The sequence below is a fragment of the Penicillium citrinum genome (genome assembly GCF_028827155.1).
Source record: "Penicillium citrinum strain IBT 23319 chromosome Unknown utg000005l:1.0-1900146.0:1.0-1900348.0, whole genome shotgun sequence".
Classification (NCBI taxonomy): domain Eukaryota; kingdom Fungi; phylum Ascomycota; class Eurotiomycetes; order Eurotiales; family Aspergillaceae; genus Penicillium; species Penicillium citrinum.
This window is the reverse complement of record NW_026622690.1, coordinates 1,559,107-1,580,939: the sequence shown is the minus strand read 5'-3', so window position 1 is coordinate 1,580,939 and position 21,833 is coordinate 1,559,107. Positions and strand designations below refer to the sequence as shown.

The 21,833-nt window shown below is 46.7% G+C and overlaps 11 protein-coding genes across 11 annotated transcripts; 4 read left to right on the top strand and 7 right to left on the bottom strand.

Moving 5' to 3' along the window:
• Positions 1-1,245: 1,245 nt before the first annotated feature.
• N7469_006428 (acyl-CoA N-acyltransferase) lies at positions 1,246-1,431 on the top strand (the record flags this gene model as incomplete). Its single annotated transcript, XM_056645346.1, has 1 exon — positions 1,246-1,431. The coding sequence occupies one exon, from the start codon at positions 1,246-1,248 to the stop codon at positions 1,429-1,431; it is 186 nt and encodes a 61-aa protein (XP_056500584.1).
• Positions 1,432-1,451: 20 nt separating this feature from the next.
• On the top strand, positions 1,452-1,831 carry N7469_006427 (uncharacterized protein; the record flags this gene model as incomplete). The annotated part of the gene is made up of 3 exons (XM_056645345.1): positions 1,452-1,611; positions 1,668-1,762; positions 1,820-1,831. 3 exons carry the CDS (start codon positions 1,452-1,454, stop codon positions 1,829-1,831), a joined length of 267 nt encoding a protein of 88 aa, XP_056500583.1.
• Positions 1,832-1,970: 139 nt separating this feature from the next.
• Positions 1,971-2,456, bottom strand: N7469_006426 (uncharacterized protein; the record flags this gene model as incomplete). Its single annotated transcript, XM_056645344.1, has 2 exons — positions 1,971-2,202; positions 2,350-2,456. The coding sequence occupies 2 exons, from the start codon at positions 2,454-2,456 to the stop codon at positions 1,971-1,973; spliced, it is 339 nt and encodes a 112-aa protein (XP_056500582.1).
• Positions 2,457-2,884: 428 nt separating this feature from the next.
• Positions 2,885-3,400, top strand: N7469_006425 (SCP2 sterol-binding domain-containing protein; the record flags this gene model as incomplete). The annotated part of the gene is made up of 3 exons (XM_056645343.1): positions 2,885-2,900; positions 2,954-3,163; positions 3,237-3,400. The coding sequence occupies 3 exons, from the start codon at positions 2,885-2,887 to the stop codon at positions 3,398-3,400; spliced, it is 390 nt and encodes a 129-aa protein (XP_056500581.1).
• Positions 3,401-3,648: 248 nt separating this feature from the next.
• On the bottom strand, positions 3,649-8,223 carry N7469_006424 (uncharacterized protein; the record flags this gene model as incomplete). The annotated part of the gene is made up of 3 exons (XM_056645342.1): positions 3,649-7,764; positions 7,810-8,118; positions 8,167-8,223. 3 exons carry the CDS (start codon positions 8,221-8,223, stop codon positions 3,649-3,651), a joined length of 4,482 nt encoding a protein of 1,493 aa, XP_056500580.1.
• A 452-nt stretch (positions 8,224-8,675) lies between these two features.
• Positions 8,676-9,578, bottom strand: N7469_006423 (alpha/beta fold hydrolase; the record flags this gene model as incomplete). The annotated part of the gene is made up of 1 exon (XM_056645341.1): positions 8,676-9,578. The coding sequence occupies one exon, from the start codon at positions 9,576-9,578 to the stop codon at positions 8,676-8,678; it is 903 nt and encodes a 300-aa protein (XP_056500579.1).
• Positions 9,579-9,871: 293 nt separating this feature from the next.
• N7469_006422 (glycoside hydrolase family 76 protein) lies at positions 9,872-11,438 on the bottom strand (the record flags this gene model as incomplete). The annotated part of the gene is made up of 4 exons (XM_056645340.1): positions 9,872-10,450; positions 10,514-10,963; positions 11,032-11,279; positions 11,345-11,438. The coding sequence occupies 4 exons, from the start codon at positions 11,436-11,438 to the stop codon at positions 9,872-9,874; spliced, it is 1,371 nt and encodes a 456-aa protein (XP_056500578.1).
• Positions 11,439-12,808: 1,370 nt separating this feature from the next.
• N7469_006421 (uncharacterized protein) lies at positions 12,809-13,979 on the bottom strand (the record flags this gene model as incomplete). Its single annotated transcript, XM_056645339.1, has 4 exons — positions 12,809-12,856; positions 12,925-13,439; positions 13,506-13,583; positions 13,643-13,979. 4 exons carry the CDS (start codon positions 13,977-13,979, stop codon positions 12,809-12,811), a joined length of 978 nt encoding a protein of 325 aa, XP_056500577.1.
• Positions 13,980-15,175: 1,196 nt separating this feature from the next.
• On the top strand, positions 15,176-16,223 carry N7469_006420 (RTA1 domain-containing protein; the record flags this gene model as incomplete). Its single annotated transcript, XM_056645338.1, has 4 exons — positions 15,176-15,534; positions 15,609-15,849; positions 15,912-16,145; positions 16,197-16,223. The coding sequence occupies 4 exons, from the start codon at positions 15,176-15,178 to the stop codon at positions 16,221-16,223; spliced, it is 861 nt and encodes a 286-aa protein (XP_056500576.1).
• A 2,027-nt stretch (positions 16,224-18,250) lies between these two features.
• On the bottom strand, positions 18,251-18,487 carry N7469_006419 (uncharacterized protein; the record flags this gene model as incomplete). Its single annotated transcript, XM_056645337.1, has 1 exon — positions 18,251-18,487. One exon carries the CDS (start codon positions 18,485-18,487, stop codon positions 18,251-18,253), a length of 237 nt encoding a protein of 78 aa, XP_056500575.1.
• A 279-nt stretch (positions 18,488-18,766) lies between these two features.
• N7469_006418 (glycoside hydrolase family 55 protein) lies at positions 18,767-21,432 on the bottom strand (the record flags this gene model as incomplete). The annotated part of the gene is made up of 5 exons (XM_056645336.1): positions 18,767-19,148; positions 19,210-19,302; positions 19,355-20,534; positions 20,600-21,058; positions 21,114-21,432. The coding sequence occupies 5 exons, from the start codon at positions 21,430-21,432 to the stop codon at positions 18,767-18,769; spliced, it is 2,433 nt and encodes an 810-aa protein (XP_056500574.1).
• Positions 21,433-21,833: the final 401 nt, after the last annotated feature.

Sequence of the window (21,833 nt, the reverse complement as noted above, 5' to 3'; positions counted from 1 at the left end):
TCCTCTTAGGGATTGAATTCCGATTATGTCATCCATAAAAGTGCAAACAGAACAAACTCGTGTGGATATATGTACATAATAGTTAACCCCAATGTACTAATGTATTATTGATCTATAGAGACACTGCATCGTGTGGGATTTGAGTAAGACGAGTAATCTGATCCAATCTACATGTGTGCCATAAATTAACATCTTCCTTGTGGGGTCACTTAGTCTGTGCACGTCTCGTGAATACTAGAGCTCCATTCCACACGTTCGGGAAAGGCCGCATTCCATCTGTGCAGAAAAGACCAGGCGCACAGTATCCTCGGCATACATGATACAATATCACTGTACTGTGCAGTGAACAAACGTGCAGCTGGTCTTGTATACAATTGAGGTCGGTTCCATGTAGAGCTATTTGATGTTTCTCGCAGTGGCAAAGTCATAATAGACGTGTCGAAGTCATTGATAATGTTGGAATTTTACTGAAATCGTGATGATAAGATCTAGGCTGACACTTGGCATCATTCTGCGGGATCAGTTTGCTGCTGGATAAGTCAACCTTCAGCAAATGGCATGGCTTGTCGTGATCATTTCAAAGCTACCATGGAAATCGGACGCGGGAGAAATTTTAGTTCCTATTCCGGCATCATTATCAACGATGGTAGCTTTTCTTGGCGTTACGCCTAATCCATGGCATGTTCATTGATGATCATCTATAGATTGTAGGCGAAGAAAGATAAGAGTTCGAGCTCAATGAAAATAGAAACAGCATTAATGTCTCATGGATTAGGGTACTAACTTCTTACTCTAATAGTCCTAATATCAACATCGAAGGAGCAGTATCAAGGAACACATTGTACATATGTTTGAGGTTTCGGCATCATTGGTTCTAGAAATGATTTGATCAGCTTCAACCTTGGAAGCTGAGAGTTTGGTCGACTGTTTGGTTCTCATGTCTCTAGCTTGATGGGTATTATATGAACAGGAAATAGAATGTAAACTTCCCTAAGTTAACTCTCCGGGGTACGTACAGACTTGGCTCCAACTCGCCAAGCCGAAATGATGTAACCAATCTACTACTGCTGTGACTCTACGCCAATGGTAGGATATCATGTCAACTGGTCGGAATAATATAAAAGAATGCGAAATGAAAGTTATCAGTATCTTGGAAAGACAACTATTGTAGCCCACTAATATTGGCAATGCCACTCTGAAGCCCATTCGTCTACCAGGAAGCCCACACATGGAACAATATTCATCATGGACAGTTCTACCAGGACTTTAGAGCCGTTATACGAGGCAGATATCCCTACTGCCGTTTCTCTGTTATTTGCAATGATCCATTATACGGAGGAGCGGAAACTCTTCGCCGATATCCCAGGTGTGCGACAGTGGTGGCATGATACCATACGTACCGATCTACTACAAGACCGAAATCAGATATGAAGGTGATGGAAAAAGGAAATATGATTGCATTCGCGAAGTGGGATTTTTCGAAACCCGATGAGATTGTAGCTCGCTTCTTGCCCTGGCCTCCTGAGATAAACTCTGAGGCTTGTGAGCAATTAATGACCCACATACATATTTGGGAACGCAAGCGAGTGATGGGGTCGAGAAGACATTATTGTGAGTGAAACCCATCTATACTCTTAAGTCTTCATTCGTGACCGATATCTCTGTAGATCTCGATATGCTGGCTATCCACCCGGCCTATCAGGGAATAGAGGCTTCTTCCACCTTGCCACGGTGGGCATGCCGCCAGGCGGATTGTGACAGCGTATGTCTACACCGATGCAAATATCGACGAGAAGTTTGATTTTTTAGACTATAGCAGTCCGATGTTTGACAACTGGCTGGTGCCAATGATGAGGATTCCTGCTGCTAGTACAGAAAGTTGGTGGTAGGCAATTTCACAACGTGGAAATATCACGCGTTTTCTCGAAGTCGAAACCCTTGAAAAAGCCTTACAAAATATGCCTTCCGTTTTAGATTTCCCAGGCTGCACCGACAGGCGAGAGGTGTCTACCACCAGTATCATTGGCGACGAAGTAAATGGCATGCTGAACAGCATAATCATTGTTGACTGTGATACTCTTCAAACAAAAATCCTCATAGGCTCCTGGGGATCCATAACTGCAGGATATGGTGTTGGTCAACGTGGTCATTGACGTATCCCAACCATTATTCTCAACTTGCGCGATATCAATTGAAAGCAATCTGAACGGGAATGATAGCGAGGAACAGAAACAAGCCGAGCATTTTGGCGAAAATCTCAATACGCAAGCAGTTGTTCTAGACTTTGAAGAGGAGTAAATGATCTGAAGATGAAGGGACCATTATGGTCACTGCTAAATTAGCACGGACATGGAGGCACGCGAGAACTGCTGGGGAACGCCGATCCCTCGGACGGAAACGAAGAACATCTCCCATTTCTTTCCCTTCGCGATGAATACCGGATTCGTGCGACCCATAAAATGTATGGGGATTAGCAGTTAAGAAATGGAGAAGGGCCAGTGGAGCCGGCTTCCAGAATGTTCAGTATCTCTGTGTGAAAGCGTATGTACAATCAGGGAGGAGGACCACGGAGCACTTTGACACGAGGGATTATAAGGTGATCATCGGAGAATAGCGATGCGCATGAGACATCCTGAACGAGAATCATATGTATACAGTCCAGCAGCAACAGTAGCCGTAGGGAATGTTGGAGATGAGCAGTCCTCGGCGTGTGGGGAAAAGCGCGGAATCACGGGGACTGAGCCTCGGTCGGAGGGGATCACATGTCCGGCGCATGTCATCATCCCCGGGTTATAATAACTTTTAAACAACTTCACTTTTCCCCATTCTCCAAGCTTCCCTTTCACTCCACTTTATCTCCCTTTACTCCACAACTTCCGACATCATGCCTCTCAAGAACGGTGAGTATCCTCTGGTCCGACTATTGAACCTCTTGCTGATAGGGTTCTTCAAGATTCCTTCCCTTCCTCCGCCGCGTTCGACGTGATCAACCAGACTCTCCAGTCCAACGAGGCCGATCGCAAGGATGCTGTCGACAAGGCTAAGGCCGTTGTTGCTTTCAATCTGAAGAACTCCAAGGGTGAGGAGAAGAGCTGGTACCTCGACCTGAAGAACAAGGGTGAGGTCGGCGAGGGTGCCGCACCCGCCGGTGGCAAGGCTGATGGTGAGTTCGAGATCTCTATGCGTGATCACTTAAGTGGAGTAGTTCCGGGGTACTAACAGTTCGCGCATTCTAGTCACTCTCAACCTGTCTGACGAGGACTTCGCCCAGCTGGTCTCCGGAAAGGCCAACGCCCAGCGTCTCTTCATGGGTGGCAAGCTGAAGATTAAAGGCAACATCATGAAGGCGACAAAGATGGAGCCTATCCTGAAGAAAGCTCAAGGTGGTGCCAAGCTGTAAATTAGATACCCTTTTCATTATCACGACGAACCACAAATCTGTACAGTTACATATTCTTGGTATTCATATTGATCTTCCTTCCCATGGATTTGAATGAAAGCGTGCGCAACCTTTAGCTCATAGCTTATTTAGCTACAAGGTGACAATCACATTCTCATATCAAAGGAAATTATAATCTGAATGATCATGGCAGTGTAAAGTTTCAAATTGTGTATAAATTGTAAACTCGAGTATGTCAGTCTCTATCTCTATAAATCCCCAACGCGCCCTTCCCTAAGTACTCGTCCTTGGTCCAGCTCTATAAAATATTCGGCATCTTTGACAGCCTCAACCCGATGCGCTATTGTGATGACTGTTGAGAGCTCTAATTCCTCACGGACGATCTGCTGAATTTCCAGCGACGTTTCATGGTCGATCGACGCTGTCGCCTCATCAAGAATGACAACGGCGCTTCGTCGGAGCACAGCTCGTGTGAGAGCAATTAGTTGTCTTTGACCTTGACTTAGATTTTTACCTCCGGCTTCTATGTGTGTTTCAAGCTTCCAGCCATGCCGGCCACAAAGGCGCTCCAGGACTTCCGCACACTGTTGATCGGAAAATTCACTCGTGGGGTCAAGATTAAGACGGATACTGCCCGAGAAAAGTACAGGGTCTTGTGCGACAAAGGTGACTCTGGTCCGTAATACTTGAGTATTTGCATGTGCAATATCAATATTATCGATCAAGATACGGCCAGACTCGGGCCGAATGGCGCTGAGCAACGAAACAGCTAACGTAGACTTGCCACTGCCTGTCCGGCCGATGATTGCTGTGGTTGACCCGCCTGGGATACAGAGAGTGACATCTATCAGGGACGGATCCAGATGGGGCGCATATCGTATAGTGGCATTCTCAAATACAACATCACTGCCATATGTGGGCCATGCAGCTGGCGGCTCAATCGTGCCCGGTGTTTCTTCTTCAACGTGAAGAAGCTCATCAACACGTTCAACTGAAACAAAATCCATCTGCAGCTGGCCATATTGCTTGCAAAGACCATGGGTGGATTGCACAAATGAGTTGGCCGCAATGAGCACAAATGCCATCAGACCGGGGGACGTATTTGTATAGAGAGCCAAAACTGTCAAGCAAAATGTCGAGAGTGCAGAAAGACTCTCGAAACGGTAGGTAAGCCATGCCTGTAAAGACCAGTAAAAGTGATCCATCCCTTGGAATTGGTCGACAACCGATATGACGCGGTCCTGGAAACGTTCCTCGGCTCGAAAAGCTCGAACAGTAGTTAGGCCATGCAATAATTCTCCAAAGTTGGAAAGTAGCGGAGTAAGTGACACCATTTCAAGTCTTCGCAGGCTCTGTGATGTCGGAAGGAACCGCAGGAAAACCAGCACAAATACTACAGTTAATATCAATGAGAAGGCAAGAAAGGTTGGAGTAGCGCTTGCAATGACTAAAATGGAAGAAATCCAAGTAATGACGTGAAAAGCAATAGCCTGGAATTGCGAACTGATGTTTCCATCGACGACTCCAATATCTGATGTGAGGCGATTCATCAATCGACCTACTGGAGTAACATCAAAAAATCGGAATGTCGCATGGCTGACGCGAGTTATGACTTGTCGGAACAAGGTCCTACCAGCACAATAGACAATGACTAACATCAGTGCCTGAGAAACAAGAAGGGTGACTGCCTGGAAAGTGACTATGCAGAAGAAGGCCCAGAGCCAAGGACGGACATCATCACTAGGACGTGGCAATCTGGCAAATGGATTCCACGATATGAAGTGAGTATCCACGTAAGATGTCGTTGTGATGGAGTTACTGCCTTTTGGGAGTCTACCCCAAGCCAGGAATTCATGCAAATTCAATGGTATCATGTTGTAGGCTTCGCCCCATTCCTTGAGAAACCAAGATTGGCTAACAGCAGTGAGTCGGTAGATAGCCAAAATAATGACTAAGGAGAGCCACCATCTGTATTTCCCGGCTTTGATATAGGTCCAATAAACTCGAGCCTTGACACCCCACTCAGCTCGGTATTCTTCCTCAATAAATTTGTCCGGAATTGCACTTGCTTCCTGATCCCTGTCGGTACCCTCTCCTGTTCCGTACGAGGATTCTTCGAGTACTGACTTCCCAGTGGCCGTTACGCTAGCAGAACTCGTGATTGCACTTTTGTCAAAAACGGTGGCGCGTCCATCGCTGATGTCGATGATTTGCGCGGCAATATCACGAACGAGTGCCACGCGATGCGTTACTAGAACCACTGTGCGGCCTTGTAGTAACGGACCAGCCAAGCATTTGCGGGTGACAAACTCGGCCGTGCTGTGATCAAGCGCGGAGAGAGGATCATCTAATAACAGGACACGTGAAGCACTATAGACAGCACGGGCAAGGGCTACACGCGCCTTTTGACCCCCAGAGAGACCAATTCCATTCTCGCCGATGAAAGTCAGGTCCCCGTGTTTGAATTGTGAAAGATCTGGTAGTAAAGCGCATGCTTCCAAGGTCTTTTTGTACCGCTGTTCTTTATATGGCGAAGAGAATAGGATATTGTCACGAATGCTCATGCTTTGCAACCAAGGTGCCTGAGCACAATAGCCCACCATCTCATTCGGGATACGGGAAGAGCCCTCAAGCTGATCAAGCTCTCCTAGAAGCGACTGCAATAGGGCGGTCTTCCCTGCCCCAACTTTGCCGCTGATAACCGTGAGGCCTTTTGGTATCGTCATGCTGATTTCCTTTAATACTGGTGTCACCTTGCCAGGCCACGCATATGTGCAGGACTCTAGATGAAATGGAATTTGCTCGTCGAGATTATCAGTAAGACTGTTTTCCTTGTCAGGCTCTGCCATGAAATCTTCAATACGACCCAAGGCGATGGAAGCATTGATGAGAGTCGTTATCAAACTCGGAATTTCGCGCAGGCGGACTTCAAGCATTGAGAAAAGCTGCAATGCAGGAAAAATGATGTCGATTCGTAGTTCATGTCCAGCAAGTACAGTGTACGAATACAATGCAAGCACTGGGAAAATACCGCTTGCAAAGGTGTTAATGAAACTGATCAAAATCCCCCATAGACCAGTTATGATACGGAGGTTCAACTCATTCTGTCGAGCATCCATGACTTGCCGAAGCCAATTATCTTGCCATCCGTACCACCTCAGATGCCGGATCGCCTCCACAAATTGCGATGTGAGCTGCAAACGAACATCTGTGGCGGCTCTTTTAACGCGTTCATATCGAAGCAGCACTTTAGTGACCACAGCATTTCCTGCCTGGGCAGCAAAAATTGACAATATTCCCAACAAACAAGAAGGCCCAAAGAGTTTCCAGACCAGAAATACGGCAATCACCAAGCCCAGAGGTTTATCGATGAGACTATCGACCTCCCAGTATCGCTGAGCCACGTCATAGACATCGCCTCTAAGAAGGTTGAATATCTTTCCTAGAGATGCGGCCTCCTTGGTCTTATCCTTTTTCGACTTTGAATTGCCCTTAATGAGGCGGCGCCAAAAGCCAGTCTCGTCTGAAGTAGTCTCAGGGCCGTTCGCCGCCACGTTGCCATTTCCATCGTTGCTTTCTTCATCGAGCACATTTTGGCCAGCTTTTTCCTGTCTGCCGAGAATATTCTTCCGCAGTAAAGCCTTTTCGTAGACCATCATGACCATCTCGCCCCTGGACCTCTCGTAGCACCGCCGACCATACCAAAGATTTAGAACCTGAGATTGCGCAGCAACGAGTCGCAGTAGCAAAGACAACATGGCATAAGTCAGTGGCACCCTTTTGGGCTTTGTTGGGTCCTGCATCGATTTCAAGAGCTGCTGCAGAAGCACAGGCGTTGAAAAGTCACAAAGCATTTGCACAATGGCAATGATCGAAATAATCAAGACATCGAGGCCATTTGCTCTCAAAGTGCGCATTAATACGGATCCCTTGAGGCGACGGAACTTTTCGTGGAGACGACCGTGTTGAAACTCGAATCCGAGTCGCCAAACATCGTTTTCATGCAGTTGCCGGTTCCGCCCAATGGAGATCAATGGTTCCATCCAAGAGACGGAAAGAAATTGCCATAGTCGAAGATTATCTTCCGGACTGCGGAATTCACTGCTAGGTGTTTGACCAACCGCACTGATCTCAAAGATTGGGGCCGAACTTGTTCGAAACGGCATAAGCAAGATGATACTCCCGTTGACCAGCGCAGCACATGCAGCAACATAATGAGCAATTGCTCTGAGTCCGGGGCTTGAAGTGATCTGCAAAATCCATGATACTTCGACGGCGAAAGCCAGAAGAAAATATGCCAGAAGAGGAATGGAGCACGACCTTGGCCTTTTCACGGCGATCATCCCGGTAATGGTTGCCTGTGCCTGTATTAGTGTTATCATTTGAAAAAAGAAAGATACGCCACTTACCCACGAAGCCAGGCATATCACATCAAATGTATTAGTTCTCTTATAAAGACAGCTTGACAGCTCCGCAGCAAAGCCAATTGCAGAAATTCCCAGCAGGGCAATCGTCCAGTATAGGGAACGATATTTTGGCCCTTCGCCAGGCAGCTCTTGATGCTCATCTTCCGAGATGAAAGCCCAAGTCCACTTAGGACGCCATCGATGGAGTAGTGGCTTGGACAAATGATGCAATGCGATCAGCAGCGCCAAACTTGCGGGCGCAATGGCAATGTAAGGCAATGCACAAGGGGACAACCAGGCGTTATCGGAGTCCTGGATTGGTTAGATGGAGCTGTATCGGTCAACGCAAGGAGGTCATACCCAGAAGCGGCCACAATTGCGAATCTCAGCATCGTGAAGAATAGGCAGCTGGCCCATCATTCATTCCGTGCTGGACGAGATAAAATCCCACGACGCCTCTAATTCGAAGATGTTCAAGTTTTCATGATGAACTCGCCTGCCACCGTTTTCATTTAGTATGCGGGGATGGGGAGGAACAACATTCCTCCGGTTGTAAAACTATCCCATAGTTCTGAAACCACAAAAGTCAATCCCACAAAAGAATGTATTATTTTGCTTCTTTGATTCAAAAATAAGATGTCAAAGTACGATGGTATTGGAAATGAAAGCTGTCTAGTAGATATCAATTTTCAATTCTTGTGGGGGTTGGCGTTTGACCAATAGAAGCCATTGTTTCTTAGTATTCAGCACTCTCCATCCAAGCATTCGTGTATAGTAGTCGGGTCGCTGTACCTTGTACTATATACCCAACAAGACTTCGTACAAGAATAGTGCAGAATATTAGAGCTTAAGTTAGTCTCACGTCTGATTCACACAAAGAATGTATTGATTGCCACCACAACTGATTCAGGTGCCTCCTCCGGAATGTAATGACCGGAATCTACATTGTATCCTTCCACGGGGACGTTCGAGTCTGTCACAGCCCGCCATTCTTCAAGCGCGTTAAAAGACTTCTCGATCACTCCATGCTTACCCCAGATCACCAAAAGCGGGCTTTTGATCAGTCGGTTATGCTTGATGTCATCCTTTGACTCCTCCATGTCTATACTGGCGCTAGCCCGATAATCATTGCACATTGCATGGACAGCCGCAGGATCGCTCATATTTTCCACATAGGCCTCAAAACATGCTGGCTCAAAGATATCGAGCCCAATACCGGGTCGGCCTCCCATCAGTAGCTCGACTGTTGCCCGAGGGTTAGCTGAGAAGAAGGCTTCGGGTACAGGCTCCTTTTGTATCATCAGAAACCAATGGTAGTAACTAGTTGCAAAGCTCTGGTCGGTTTTCTCAAACATGGCTAGGGTAGGACATATATCGAGAAGTATCGCCTTTCTGACCCGACTGGGGTGATTCACACAGAGTTTATGAGCTACTCTGGCACCACGGTCGTGCCCACACACGTAGAATGAATCGGTGAAGCCTAGAATGTCCATCACCGAAATCACATCACGGGCCATGGCGCTTTTTCCATAGGAAGCTATATCAGCAGGCTTTGAAGATTCGCCATAGCCACGGATATTGATCAATATGACGGTGAATTTATCGACAAGGTGGGGAACGACTCGATGCCAGATATGAAGTGTTTGAGGAAATCCATGTAGCAAAATCAAAGGTGGAAGAGAATGAGAAGCGTTAACACTCTTAAGACCATGGATATAAATGGGTGGTTCTTCTTGTGCTTGAACCGAGAATTTTTCAAATGCGTCGAACATAATGATTATTTCTTGAGGTGACGAAATGATCGTTGCAAAAGTGAGGCGGGGAGAAGTTCAAAAAGGCGTGTTAGTTCAGTTGCTTATAAATGTGCATCATCTATCACCACAATTGCAGTAAAACGGCGGCTACTTGACCAGGTTTTCATGATCTGAGGAACCAAAGGAGAAATTATGCACCTTAAAACCTTGAAATGTTGACGCTAATAACGAAAAAGAAAAAAAAAAACACCTATATGTATATAGTGAATACAATCTAGTTTCAACCCGCAAAATGAAGCCTCCATCCGACTTTACCCACCAATGAACATGAAAGACATCAAACCAGCCCATCCGGCGACGAACAGAACCGTCAAGATTCCAGCGCCTGCTTTGTCCCCGGTTGAGATAGGCTTTTGTTTATTTTTCTCTGACTCTGCGCCTTGCGCACCAGCGTTCGGGTCACCCTTGCTGTCTCCTCCAGTAGAGGATGTCACGGGCCCTTTACCACTGTGCTCATATTTCACCAAGTAACAGCTAAAAATGTTGCTGGCACTGATCTGTTCTTCCATTCCAGTCCAGCCGTCCCATTTTGACTGGTACCAGCGAACACCACAAGTGTTGTTGTTGTGCCCATCACAGGATTTGGCGGCCGCTTGGATAGATGTTTCCAGTTTAGGGAGGACTTTATCGTAAGTGGAGGGGACCAAGAGCGCGGTATAGGCAAGCCATGAAGAGAACAAGCCCTTGAACAGAATCTCGTTGTTGTTGCAAACTTCCGTGGGCTCACAAGTCACTTCCTCCATAACACCGCCATGTGCAGGCAAAAAGAACTTCTTGAAGGATGCTGTCAGAAGTCCATTAACAGCCTCGAGCCATTTATCGTCGCTGGTCTGTTCGTGTTACTTGTGAGCATGGGGCTTCTCTAGATGAAAAGCGGCTGGTTCAATACTGACCTTGTTATACATAAAAGCAGCACCACCCAAGTAGACACCATAATTGTATGTCCACTGTACATTACCAGGAGCTTTACAGTTATCGTCCATATTCACAGAGTCCGCAACATTCCAAGTCTTAGTATTCAATAGTGGCGAGCCGGCTGACCACTCCCAAATTTTCTCCGCCCAGTCTTTATACTGGGTATCATCAGTATACCGGTAAAGACGAGCTGCCAATTGGAAAAGTCCACCGTTTGATACAGAGTTCTTCATGGTATATCCACTCTGGTAGACGAATGCTTGCCAGCGTAATCCACCACCGCACTTTGTTGTGTCCCATCGATTCTTCTGGTCATTAAAGACACCCTGTGCCAGAGCTAACCATGAGTGTCCATCCGAGACATCGGGAAGCTGCAGTTCGGCCGCCTGAATGGCTGCAAGACCCCAGAACATTTGATCATCGTTACCCTATAAAATCCAGTCATTAGTCCGGTTCCTCTAACCCATTTTCTTATTTGAATGGGACGAATCCCTACCAAAAACGAACTGTAATTGCTAGTCCAATAGTCGGCATTTGGTCCACCTTGAAACTCCAAGCCCTGACTCAATTGATCGTTGTATGTGTCGTCGCCAGTGAAATGCCAATAGTTAAGCAGCGCTAGGAAAAGAGCGGCGCCCTCCCACCATTTCTCGGGAAAGGCGCCTGGAATTTGGCCGGTTTCATTTCCATGATACCAGGTCATCATTCCGTAGGTTGCTTCTGAAGCAGCATCTTTGATGGATTCTGTTGATTCGCAAGATATTATTAGCCACCGTCACTCGGCTGGATTTGTTGAAAGATATGCTAACGTTGGTCGCCAACATCAAGGTCAATTGAAGCAGAAACCTTCTGTCCAAACAATAATCCATAAAGGAAGTACGACCATGTTGCCTTCGCCCACATCGCGAAATGTGATCGCGTCCGCGAATTGACCAGTTAAAGAGAATATTAGATAAGGCCCACAACTTTAGTCCAACGTCGTGAAATTCGCGGTAATGAAAATGGTCTCCGGCGTAGGTGTCAAACCCTCAGGGGAGAAAAAGAAGAAAGGCTGGTCTGGGGATGGGATCGAAAAACCAGCGCTTGCGGGGCGGCAGGTCTCAGAAACAGTGAAGCGACCAAAGTAATGTCACCTATAAAATCCCTGAGAATTACAACAGATGAGCCCCAATCTTTCCCTAAGTGGAGTGGAGAAGAGGGGGACGTAATCCTCCGTCAATCGTTGCATGCAAAAGGTCTGTATGGATCCATTCGCAGTATCAATTAGGTGCGGTGGGTAACTACAGACATTCTCACTCGCCAAGACCTTTGATCCTCGGGGCCCATTCGAATCACGTCAACCAACTGGATTAATGGATCGTCAGGAGATTCAAGGCTGTGTACTCCACCCAGGGATATCAGCGGCACAAGTGATTGATTGCTCACACGATAGCAGCGCAAACACAGACCGCATCTGAAGCGCGTAGAAATAGCTTGTGTTCTGACAATTCAAAGACTGCATTAAAAAACTCGACTAACCAAGAGCCAACCGGTTTTCTGGGCGCACGGAGACTTGGAATGCTTGGAGATGCCTCAAACCAATAATACTATATGTGTGGGAATGGCGGGTCAAATTAAGCTCCACATAAAAGGCTTCTCCGCCACTAACGTGGATAGAACAGCCGCACTCTGGATCGTTCTTCTATTTTCAGTGCGACGATCTGTTCCATGTGCGTCGCATGGGGCTGACATCATAAGTGAAAGTTTTAGCTGGTGCCCTGAGTGCTCAGGGGACTAGTGTATAGACGGCGTACGGAATACATGATATCCATTTAGGGCTGTATTAGTAACGTTACTTGGTGACCCCCCCAACAGGCATACTACTGTACAGTGTGGTTACTCACAGATAGTATACCTGGAAACCATTGTAGATGACACCTTTTGATCTTGGGCATATATAGTCAAAGCCAAGAAGTACAGACTGTGTATTACCAGTACCTGTTGCTGATCCTAGTATTCTTCTCGCATGGTATTGCGCAAACATCCAACCTTCAACTTGAAGTTCATGGTGTAACTACATAATGTACAATATCTTGGTGTGGGAGAAATCAAGGGAGCTGCAATTCAGAAAAGCCATTTCAGCAATAACCCTTCCCATATTTCCCTCCTCTTTCCGGTTTCGGTAGCATCACGACAAAAACACTCGCTTCAGTTTCTCATGAATACCTAATTGTTCCAAGCTATACAAGCATCGCAATGTGAGCTCATTCCGCCCGGCACAAGTGCAAATAACTCTAAAAAATCGCAAATGCATTAGGTGGACTGGCAACTCCTCCAACAACCTGATATAATCGTTATTAGGATTCCCGAATGCGAGACATGTAAAAATGAAAAAAAAAAAAACACTTACCTTGAGAGGCATGCTAGACAAAAAGAAGCTATATCTGCCAGTTGCCTTACAATGTTGAGATAGCTTCTCCAAGTCAAACATTTCACCAATTGGGGTCCCCCACCCTGCCAAAACCCACTCATGAAGATTGAAGTTGGGATCGGCATGGCTGCCCCGGATTGGAGCTCGCTCAAAACTCGGGGCATCACCGGCCACAGCAGCGAATTGTTGATCCCACAGCCAACGAACCATGCTCTCTGTCGCTTCTACTCCGATAAAATCAGGGCTCGAACGCTTTGGAAGCTCTTGACGCTCTTTGTCGCTCAAATTATTATATGCGGCAGTGAATCCGCTTCTCACGAAAAGGATATCACCTTTTCGAAATTCCAATTTATGATCTTTGATCACTTGCTTGATTTGCTGGATGGTGATAGCCTTGGATTGCAATGCAGATATCGAAATTGAATTTGATGCTGCCCATTCCGCAAAGTCAAGTAGAACACCACGGCCAGTGATGCCGCCATTTTCGGCCACGGCTAATTTATTGGGTTAACGAGAGCATCCTCCAGGATGCAGTAACACTGCAATTGATATGAACATACTATGTAGACCGATTACATCCGAATTTTCAATCTCGTCTGTTGTATGCCCATTGTAAAATTGCCGTGACTTTTGATTCGCTTTGAGAGATACCTGTTAGTTCGTAGCCATGGTGTATCATGCGTTACTATTGACTGACCATAGTGTCTAAATCCATCCCACTGTGTGGATCCTTGACTATTGAACGTTAAGATATCGTCGTAGATACAGTTCGGACTGCGGAGAACAATTTCTTGTTTGAATGGATCGCGATTGAAGCTCGGATAAGAGGGCATGCTCAATGGCCAATCAAGAGAAATACGCACGCCAGTTCGGATCTCTTTAGCGGCTTCCACAATGATCTCCGGAGTAAGCAGATTCAAAGTACCAAGCTCATCCTTCCGTCCAAACCGACCCCAAGAATTTCCGCGTGGGCCGGTGGGATCTAGCGGGAGTGCGTCAAAGGGGATTGTCGATGCGTCTGCGTTGCTCGCCATTGTGCACCAATATCTCGAAATAAGTACCAGGGCCTACTTGGCAAGTATCGGCAGTCGCGAGCAATTAGTTCTTGAGGAGGTTTGTTCCGCCGTGTCTGATTTATCTTTCATGGATTTGTTACCCCGCGTTTTCCCTTTCACCCCCACGCCCCGGATTCATTTCCGCCGGCAAAACAATAGTCGGTATAGTTTCTTAATCAAATTGCCGGATATCTTGAGAAGCTATGATTTTTGAAGCATGAGCCTTTGGTAGGAAAATAATCTCCAACTTAATTTGGAGGAGAGAAAAAAACGATCCAATTCTTGCGAAATATCACTATCATCGCCCTTAATCGTACTCTCGGACAGGAGTGAAAAATCGCACAGATATTTGAGCCTATTCGATTGAGACGACGGTGGTCAATGACGAGTTTGGTTGTACGACATAGTGTTCGGGATAGCAACGTTTTACTTGAAATTGGCTTCAAGCCTTTGGCTATTCGTCCATTTTGATGCTCTCCTAGAAGATCCATATAGAGCTATCCATCTGCTAACAGAAGCCATTTCCCACCGAACAAAGACTGTATGTACTACGCAGCGCAGAATCCTCCTATCTCTCGACTTTCCGCGAATGCTATGATTCTTAGAGAAAACTCTAGTACCTCAACTTTCCTAATCATATTTGGTTCAGTATTGATTCTAGATCCAATAGTGAACTTGTATAGGACCACAGCCTCCTTCCTTTGGGGCTCTTTAGCAGGCTGCCAGATAAACAATTCAAAATCCCAGTTTGAAGGCTTAGCTTTCTCACTATAGGGCCTAAAATTAGCAAATAGGAGGATTTGAGTGGGGAAGTCTGACAACGTTATTTTGGGTGTGCTGTGATGAGCTAGTCCATACGAACGATCCAATCGGGGCTTCGGCTGAGGCCTATGAGGGTCCACTTTGGGGGGCTATCTCGTATGGACAAGGACAATATCTTCATCTTTACACCAGGCAGCGAGCTAGAAACGAATGAATATATAAGTCAATCGTCACTTGAAAATGTTTCTCATTCAATGCTCGTGTCGAAATAACCCACCATCACTCCACTGCCAACTTGAGCCATGGCCCAGTGCAAAGGTAGCTATCACAACCTATCTCGGTCCTTCGATCGCCATCTTATCTACAAAAAATCAGATAACTGACTTTGAAAAGCTTTGTCTGACCCCGACACCATGTGGGACTTTTGTCCCTCGGTCGCTGCGTCATACCTTTTCGCCGTCCTCTTTGGCCTAACGACTCTCGCCCATATCACGCAGGCAATCGTACATCGCAAATTCTACTGCTGGGTGATCGTCGTATCTGGAGTGATGCAAACCGTGACCTATGTCTTCCGCGCATTGAGTATTCTCCATGTGACTAGCTATAGCTATTATGCTATTTGGTTTATCTTAATCCTTGTCGCACCACTATTGACCAATGCCTTTGTGTACATGGTTATGGGTCGAATGGTCTGGAACTTCAGCGATGATGCGCGTGTCCTGCACGTGAGACCATGGCGATTTGGTCTCTTCTTTGTGCTTCTCGATATAATGTGTGTCTCTTCTTCAACCATAACTAGATAATAGTTCAAGCACTGGGCTTTTGGCTGATATATGAAATCAATAGAGCTTTTATTGTCCAGGTCGGCGGCGCTGCAATGGCAGCCGGTGAAGATATCTCATATAAAACGCAAATGCTAGGACTGCACATATATATGGGTGGTGTTGGAGCACAACAGCTCTTTGTCTTGCTATTCATCCTTTGTGCTATCTGCTTCCATCTCAAGATTCGCCGACAGCAACGGCCGGACCTCAAAAAAGCGGTTTTGCTTCTATACGTGCTTTATGCCTGTCTCGCCTTGATCACGGTTAGTACAGACCAGAGTATTGAATTCAAAGTTGCTGGAATGTACTACTAACAGGTAGAAAGATGCGTATCATTTTCCGACTATGCGAATACTCCCAGGGTCTCAAAAGCACCATACCCCTCCACGAGGCCTATCAGTATTGTCTCGACAGCTTGCCTATGTTGATTGCGCTCGTGCTGCTCAATGTTGTACACCCAGGGAAGCTTATGCCAGGCCAAAATAGCGATATGCCCAGCCGCAAGCAGCGCAAGAATATGACGACCTATACTAAAGCTACGACTTTGGACGACGAAATGGTACGTAACGCAAATTGCTGCGAGATTAAGACTTCTAACAAATGGAAACAGGCTCTGCAAGGACGTGGTAGCATCTGAACGCGGCACTAGGTTATTTCTCTTTTTTATGATTTCAATATGTATGCATTCGCTCCGCGTTGTGGAGTTTTGTCTGTTTTATTCTTGTTTGATGATAGAACCCTGAGTGATACTGTGACTAAAAGTGTTACCCGTGTAATCTTGGTTGGTCCTAGAAATTGAACGTCCATAATTCAATTTGAAACATAGCAGATTTTATATAACTCATTCAGCATCTGATTTGGCCTATTCATAAGCAACACAAAGTACTAGTTATCAACTTGTTTCTTGATCATCACCGCCTTGTGGCTGAACGTCTCCAGCCTGATCGCTGACAAAGTCTGATGGCTTCGCCTCAACAACTCAATTGGGGGCCAGTTTTGCCTTTGATGAACGCAACTCGTTTGTACAGCATGCGCCATTTGTAACACCCCACATATTCTACAAACCATGCCGAGGGTCGATCCAGAGGCCCGAGTCAGAGCGTATCGGCCAAAGACAAGAACTGGCTGCTTGACCTGCAAGTTCGTTCCCCATGCCCGTTTGGACCCTATCTTGAAAGACCCCAATTGACTGGGTCTAGGAGTGAGGAAGACAAATCGACCGCGGCTTCTTTTGAGTTACTTACTGAGACAGATAGGGCGACGTGTCAAGTGCGGCGAAGAGCGCCCGGAATGTCGGAGGTGCACGTCTACCGGCCGCCGATGTGACGGTTATGCGAATAGTCAGTCTTCGTTCAGCCAAACAACGCAGTCAAGCATAATTACAGAAACTCTTACACGTCGGCCACCTACTGTCCCTTGGTATGGTCTTTTCACTGGCGATTTAGAACGCCGTTCCTTTCGATTCTTTCTGGAGAAGACCGCCCCGCAATTGGCCGGCGATTTTGAATGCCCTTTCTGGGACTATATGGTACTACAGTCCGTCCACCAGGAGCCTGCACTTCGTCATATTACTGTAGCCCTTGGATCATTGCATGAGAGTTTTGAGCGTGATGGGGCCCTATTCCAATCTAGCCGGCTGGCCGCAGATGGCTCTTTCGCCCTACGCCAGTACCTGTCTGCTATGCATTGTCTGATGCCCACACCAACCAGCTCACAGCCCCTTGACGTGTGTCTAATCTCTTGTATCTTATTTGCTTGCTTTGAGGTACGTTCTTGCAAGTTTGATGCCGTGGCTATGGCACGATGCATACTAACTTCAGACTCTAGGCCATGCGCGGATACTACGCATCAGCCATCACGCATATTACCAGCGGGCTGAAGATCCTTGCTGAGATCCGCAGGAAAGCCCCCGATACATTCACCCCTTCAGACCTCAGACGAGGAGCTTATGTTCCGATCGATGTGTTATGCAGTCTGTTTACACGGCTACAGGCCCAGGCCACTGTGGTAAGGATACACTTAATGGAAACTCGTTTTCTGAGACTGGTCTGGATTCTAAATTAAGTATCACAGAGTGAGCAAAGAATGAACTCAATTGAGTTCAGTATCTGGCCAAATATCTCTATAGATCTTGACCAGCCTGTTGTTTTCAAATCATTAACCGAGGCTCGCGAGATGCTGGAGGTCTATACATATCATTACCGACAGCATAGCTCGGAACTGACTATCCGAAACACACAGCTGAATCCGCAGCATTCGGATAGCAGTGCAGTTCCAATAACAGTGGTCACAAATGACGCTGTAGTTTTGCGTGATACAGCGTTGGCCTTGCTGGCACGCTGGTCGACAGCGCTGGATCAATTCCTGGAGAGTCGTGGAGATTCTCTCTCGGAGCGCGAGCGCCGTGGTGCTGCAACTCTAAAATTGCGCGAGCTTGACTCTTTTCTAGCTCTCAATGCTCATCCATCAGAGGGAAATCTCATGACAGATGAGCAGTCTGTCTGGGATAAATTTTGTCCTACTTTTGAGCACATGGTAGCTCTAGGCGAGTCGATAAGTGCGTCATACTCCTCTTCCTCATCTACTGCTTCGCCTTCGTCTTTACCTTTGAGTCCCCGGTCTATGCAATCGACTCAAACTTTTTCGCTTGATAATGGTTTACTCTCATGTATCTTCAACGTCGCCACGCATTGCCGCGATCCATTCCTTCGAAGGCGCGCTATCCACGTACTCCGCAACTCGACTATCCAAGAAGGGGTTTGGAACAGCGCAGTCATGGCCAGCATTGCCGAGAAATGGGTAGAGATTGAAGAGGAAGGGCTTGGAACCATCAGAAGCTGTGCGGATGTCCCTGTTGCGGCACGGCTGATGGAGATTCTCCCCGTGTTCGATATCGATCATCCTAGCGCGTTGGTTTATTTTAGCCACTCGCCTCTTTTTGACTTGGGAACTGTACGCAGAGAGATAGTAAAATGGTGATGTCTAATCTCCGTCTTGTGATTTAGCATTATTATGAGCATGATATTCTGGATTATCTCGATTTACGTCCACAACTTGGAACTATTAATTATTCGGAACTCAGTAAACCTCAGATTGAATTTGAAGACAATACAAAGGTGACATGGCGAGAATCTCATTAATTGCTATTAAATACAAGTCTGACAAAAATGAAACACTTTCCTACAACGTGAAATACGCAATTGTGGCAGCGTAGGTGGCCAAATTGTCACTAACAACAGCCAAAGATTTCCCATCCTTGACAATCATGTTGGTCGTACCAACTGTACTCAGGGTATATACCACCAAATTACTGGTGCTTCCCTCGACGCTGAATATCTCGCTCTGGCAATTCTCGGGTACCGGGAAGGTAGAGCAATCCGTGCTATAGTTGTTGAAGAAACTGTACAGCCCTGCTCCGTAGACAATGATGCCGGTGCTATCAAGGATACGAAGTCCTAGAGAATTGCAGTTTCCAGGAAGGCAGCTGCTGTAGTCTGGATCTTTCAAGGCGGAGTTTGTAGGGTAAGGACTATTTGCCGCATTGGGATTGGGTTGGTAGTAGCTAAAAAGAGTCAGAAAATAGGATGAAGAAGAGAATAAGATCCGGGCTCATTCAGACTTACGGTGTTTCCGTTTGGATGAAACCTGCCACAACCGAGCTTGCTCCTGAGAATTGATACTGATATAGTGAATGATGCTCGACGCCCGTGCCGTACCTAGAGCATGAGTCAGTGATAGAGATTACATGGGAAAGTTCAATGTACTTACAGCCAGATGGTTTGACCTTCCACAAGCAACCCTCGACCAGAGTAGACGGAAATGCGAACATCATTACCGCTGTCTAGATCATGATCTGCTGTCCACAGCCAGACATTGTCAAGATATACTCTCTTGGCACTGCTTGTAATGTGCATAGACATGTAAGCAACCTCACAAGCGGCTGAAACAGCGGCCGAAGTAGGGCATTGAGTAACTTGCTGCTGAGAGCCAGCAAACCCGCCAATCCGGGTATGAACATCCCACATCCCGGATCCCGAGTTTGCAGCCAAGTTCCATTCGATTAAAGTGGCACCAGGTGTAGATCCTTGTGTGCTCACAATCATATCGGACCATTCGATTGACCCCGACTCGCCAGACTTGCCAACTTGGACAACCGGCTTTGGGTTTGTGATGCTTCCGAAAGTATTACCACTTGCCATTATCACGGGATATGCTTCACCAACAATGCGCGACCCAGGAGGGATATAGATAGTATTTGTGACTTTGTATGTACCTTGATCAAAGAATACGATCTTACCAGAGGATGCAGCTGAGTTCAAGGTCGATTGAATGGTAGATGTATCATCTGCTTTTCCATCGCCAGCCGCTCCAGCACTTCGGATACTGACGAACGTAGACTTTGATAGAGATTCATACTGAGGCTTGCTTTTCACGTAGTAATTTGAGGTACCACTTGCCAAAAGTGCGCTTGGGCGTGCTGGTGCATTAAGTGTACCTTGGAAGCTGGTCGGTCCGTTAGGTGTATACTTATGACCCTGTCCCCAAGCACTGATGGTTTTGGTACCTCCAGCAAGGACGGTGTCACTAGGACCCTGAACTGCAACTGGGACATTTTGAAGAGAAATGTTCTCCAGGATTAGACTTCCGTTCGTCGAAGTTGAGGCTTGCCAAGCACTAGTCACAAAGGTCGAGCAATCCTGGATGACACTATCGAGGACAATTACTGATCCCACAAGTTGCTTACCGGCACCGCCATTATTGACTGCGACAGCAGTGGTACAATTTGTGATTTTGAGGCCCTGGTAAGTCCAGCCCCAGTTCCAGATTTGAGAGATAGCTGTGACTGCATCTGAGATTACCAAGTTGCGCGTTGTGAATTGTTGATTGCCAACATTGGCACCGTAGAGGCCACCTGTGATTGTAATATCGGCCAAATATCCCCCAGAACCTGCAGCAAGCAATTAGTTATATTGCCCATCATTTTATAGATGCATCGCCTCTGATGTCTCTCACCATTCTCAATAAAAATTCCTTGATGCTGGGTCCCAGAGGCGGAGCTCATGAGGATCTCCACATTCTGTATACTGGTCGCCTGTCCAGTTGGCCAGTGTATTCCGGTGGCAGCTGAACTTGCAGGTATGTTTGTCAAATCCAATTTCAAATTCCGGATTTGTCTGAAGAACACGTTCGTTGAGACCCATCCCTGGTTGCCATCATTTTGATATTGGTCTCCATCAATCAAGCCAAGTCCAGTGAATCCAGCCGTGGCTTTGATTACTGGCATAGAATTTGGATTGCCAATTATTTGAGTAAAGTAGTAGTCAATGATTGGTGAAGAGATCAGATATGTCCCAGCTGGGAAGTATACAATAGCTGGAGTCGTTGTAGAGGTCTGCCGACCTGCTGGCCCAAATCTACCACCAGCACTGATGGCAGAATTGATTGCAGCCGTATCATCGGTCACACCATCACCTATTCAGGGTAAGCATTGAGTTCATCTACAGCATCGGAAGGGCAGCTTAAATACCTTTAGCTCCATAGTCCTTAACATTGCGGAAAACAGTATAGCTAGAAGGGTTTGAATTGAAAGCAGCTTTTCCCTGGTGAGCAATATCGGCAAGCCAATACGACGCATCTGCTGCTTCGACGGCAATGTTGGCAACGAAGGCTTCGGTGGCTTCGCTCAAAGCAGCCGAAGCGACTCCAGTTGGACCATGGTAGTCAGTATATTCGGCCAGGGGCTCTAAAGCAGAGCTCACGAGCTCATCTACAGCTGGAATCTCCAGGATTTGAGAATGAGCACATGATACGAGTATAGCTAACGAGGTCACTGGAGCAAGACGCATTTTGACTTCAAGTAATGGCCCTCGGACCTGCACGTAATGAACCGAGCCGTGGGAAATCACTCCTTCTTATACCTATAGTAGGCCCTAAGCACTCCACCCCCGGTATTTCCTGCCAGAGCTATGTAATGTGGAGAGAACGCGTGTGACAGAGTTAAAAAAAAAAGAAAAGAAAAGAAAAAGGAGGAATGGAAGCCACGCGATCTCGCGCTGTGTTGATACTTCGAAAACACTTGCATTCTCTTCTCAAACGAATGCGAGATACTTATTAGAAAAGTAGTGCTACCCCGGGGTACTACTCAAGGCGGAGAAATATAAAGTGAATTGCATCAAGGCCGAGTATCACTGGCAGAGGCTGGATTGGCAATTTGGGCCATCACCAGCCAGGCCATTCAAACTGTCCT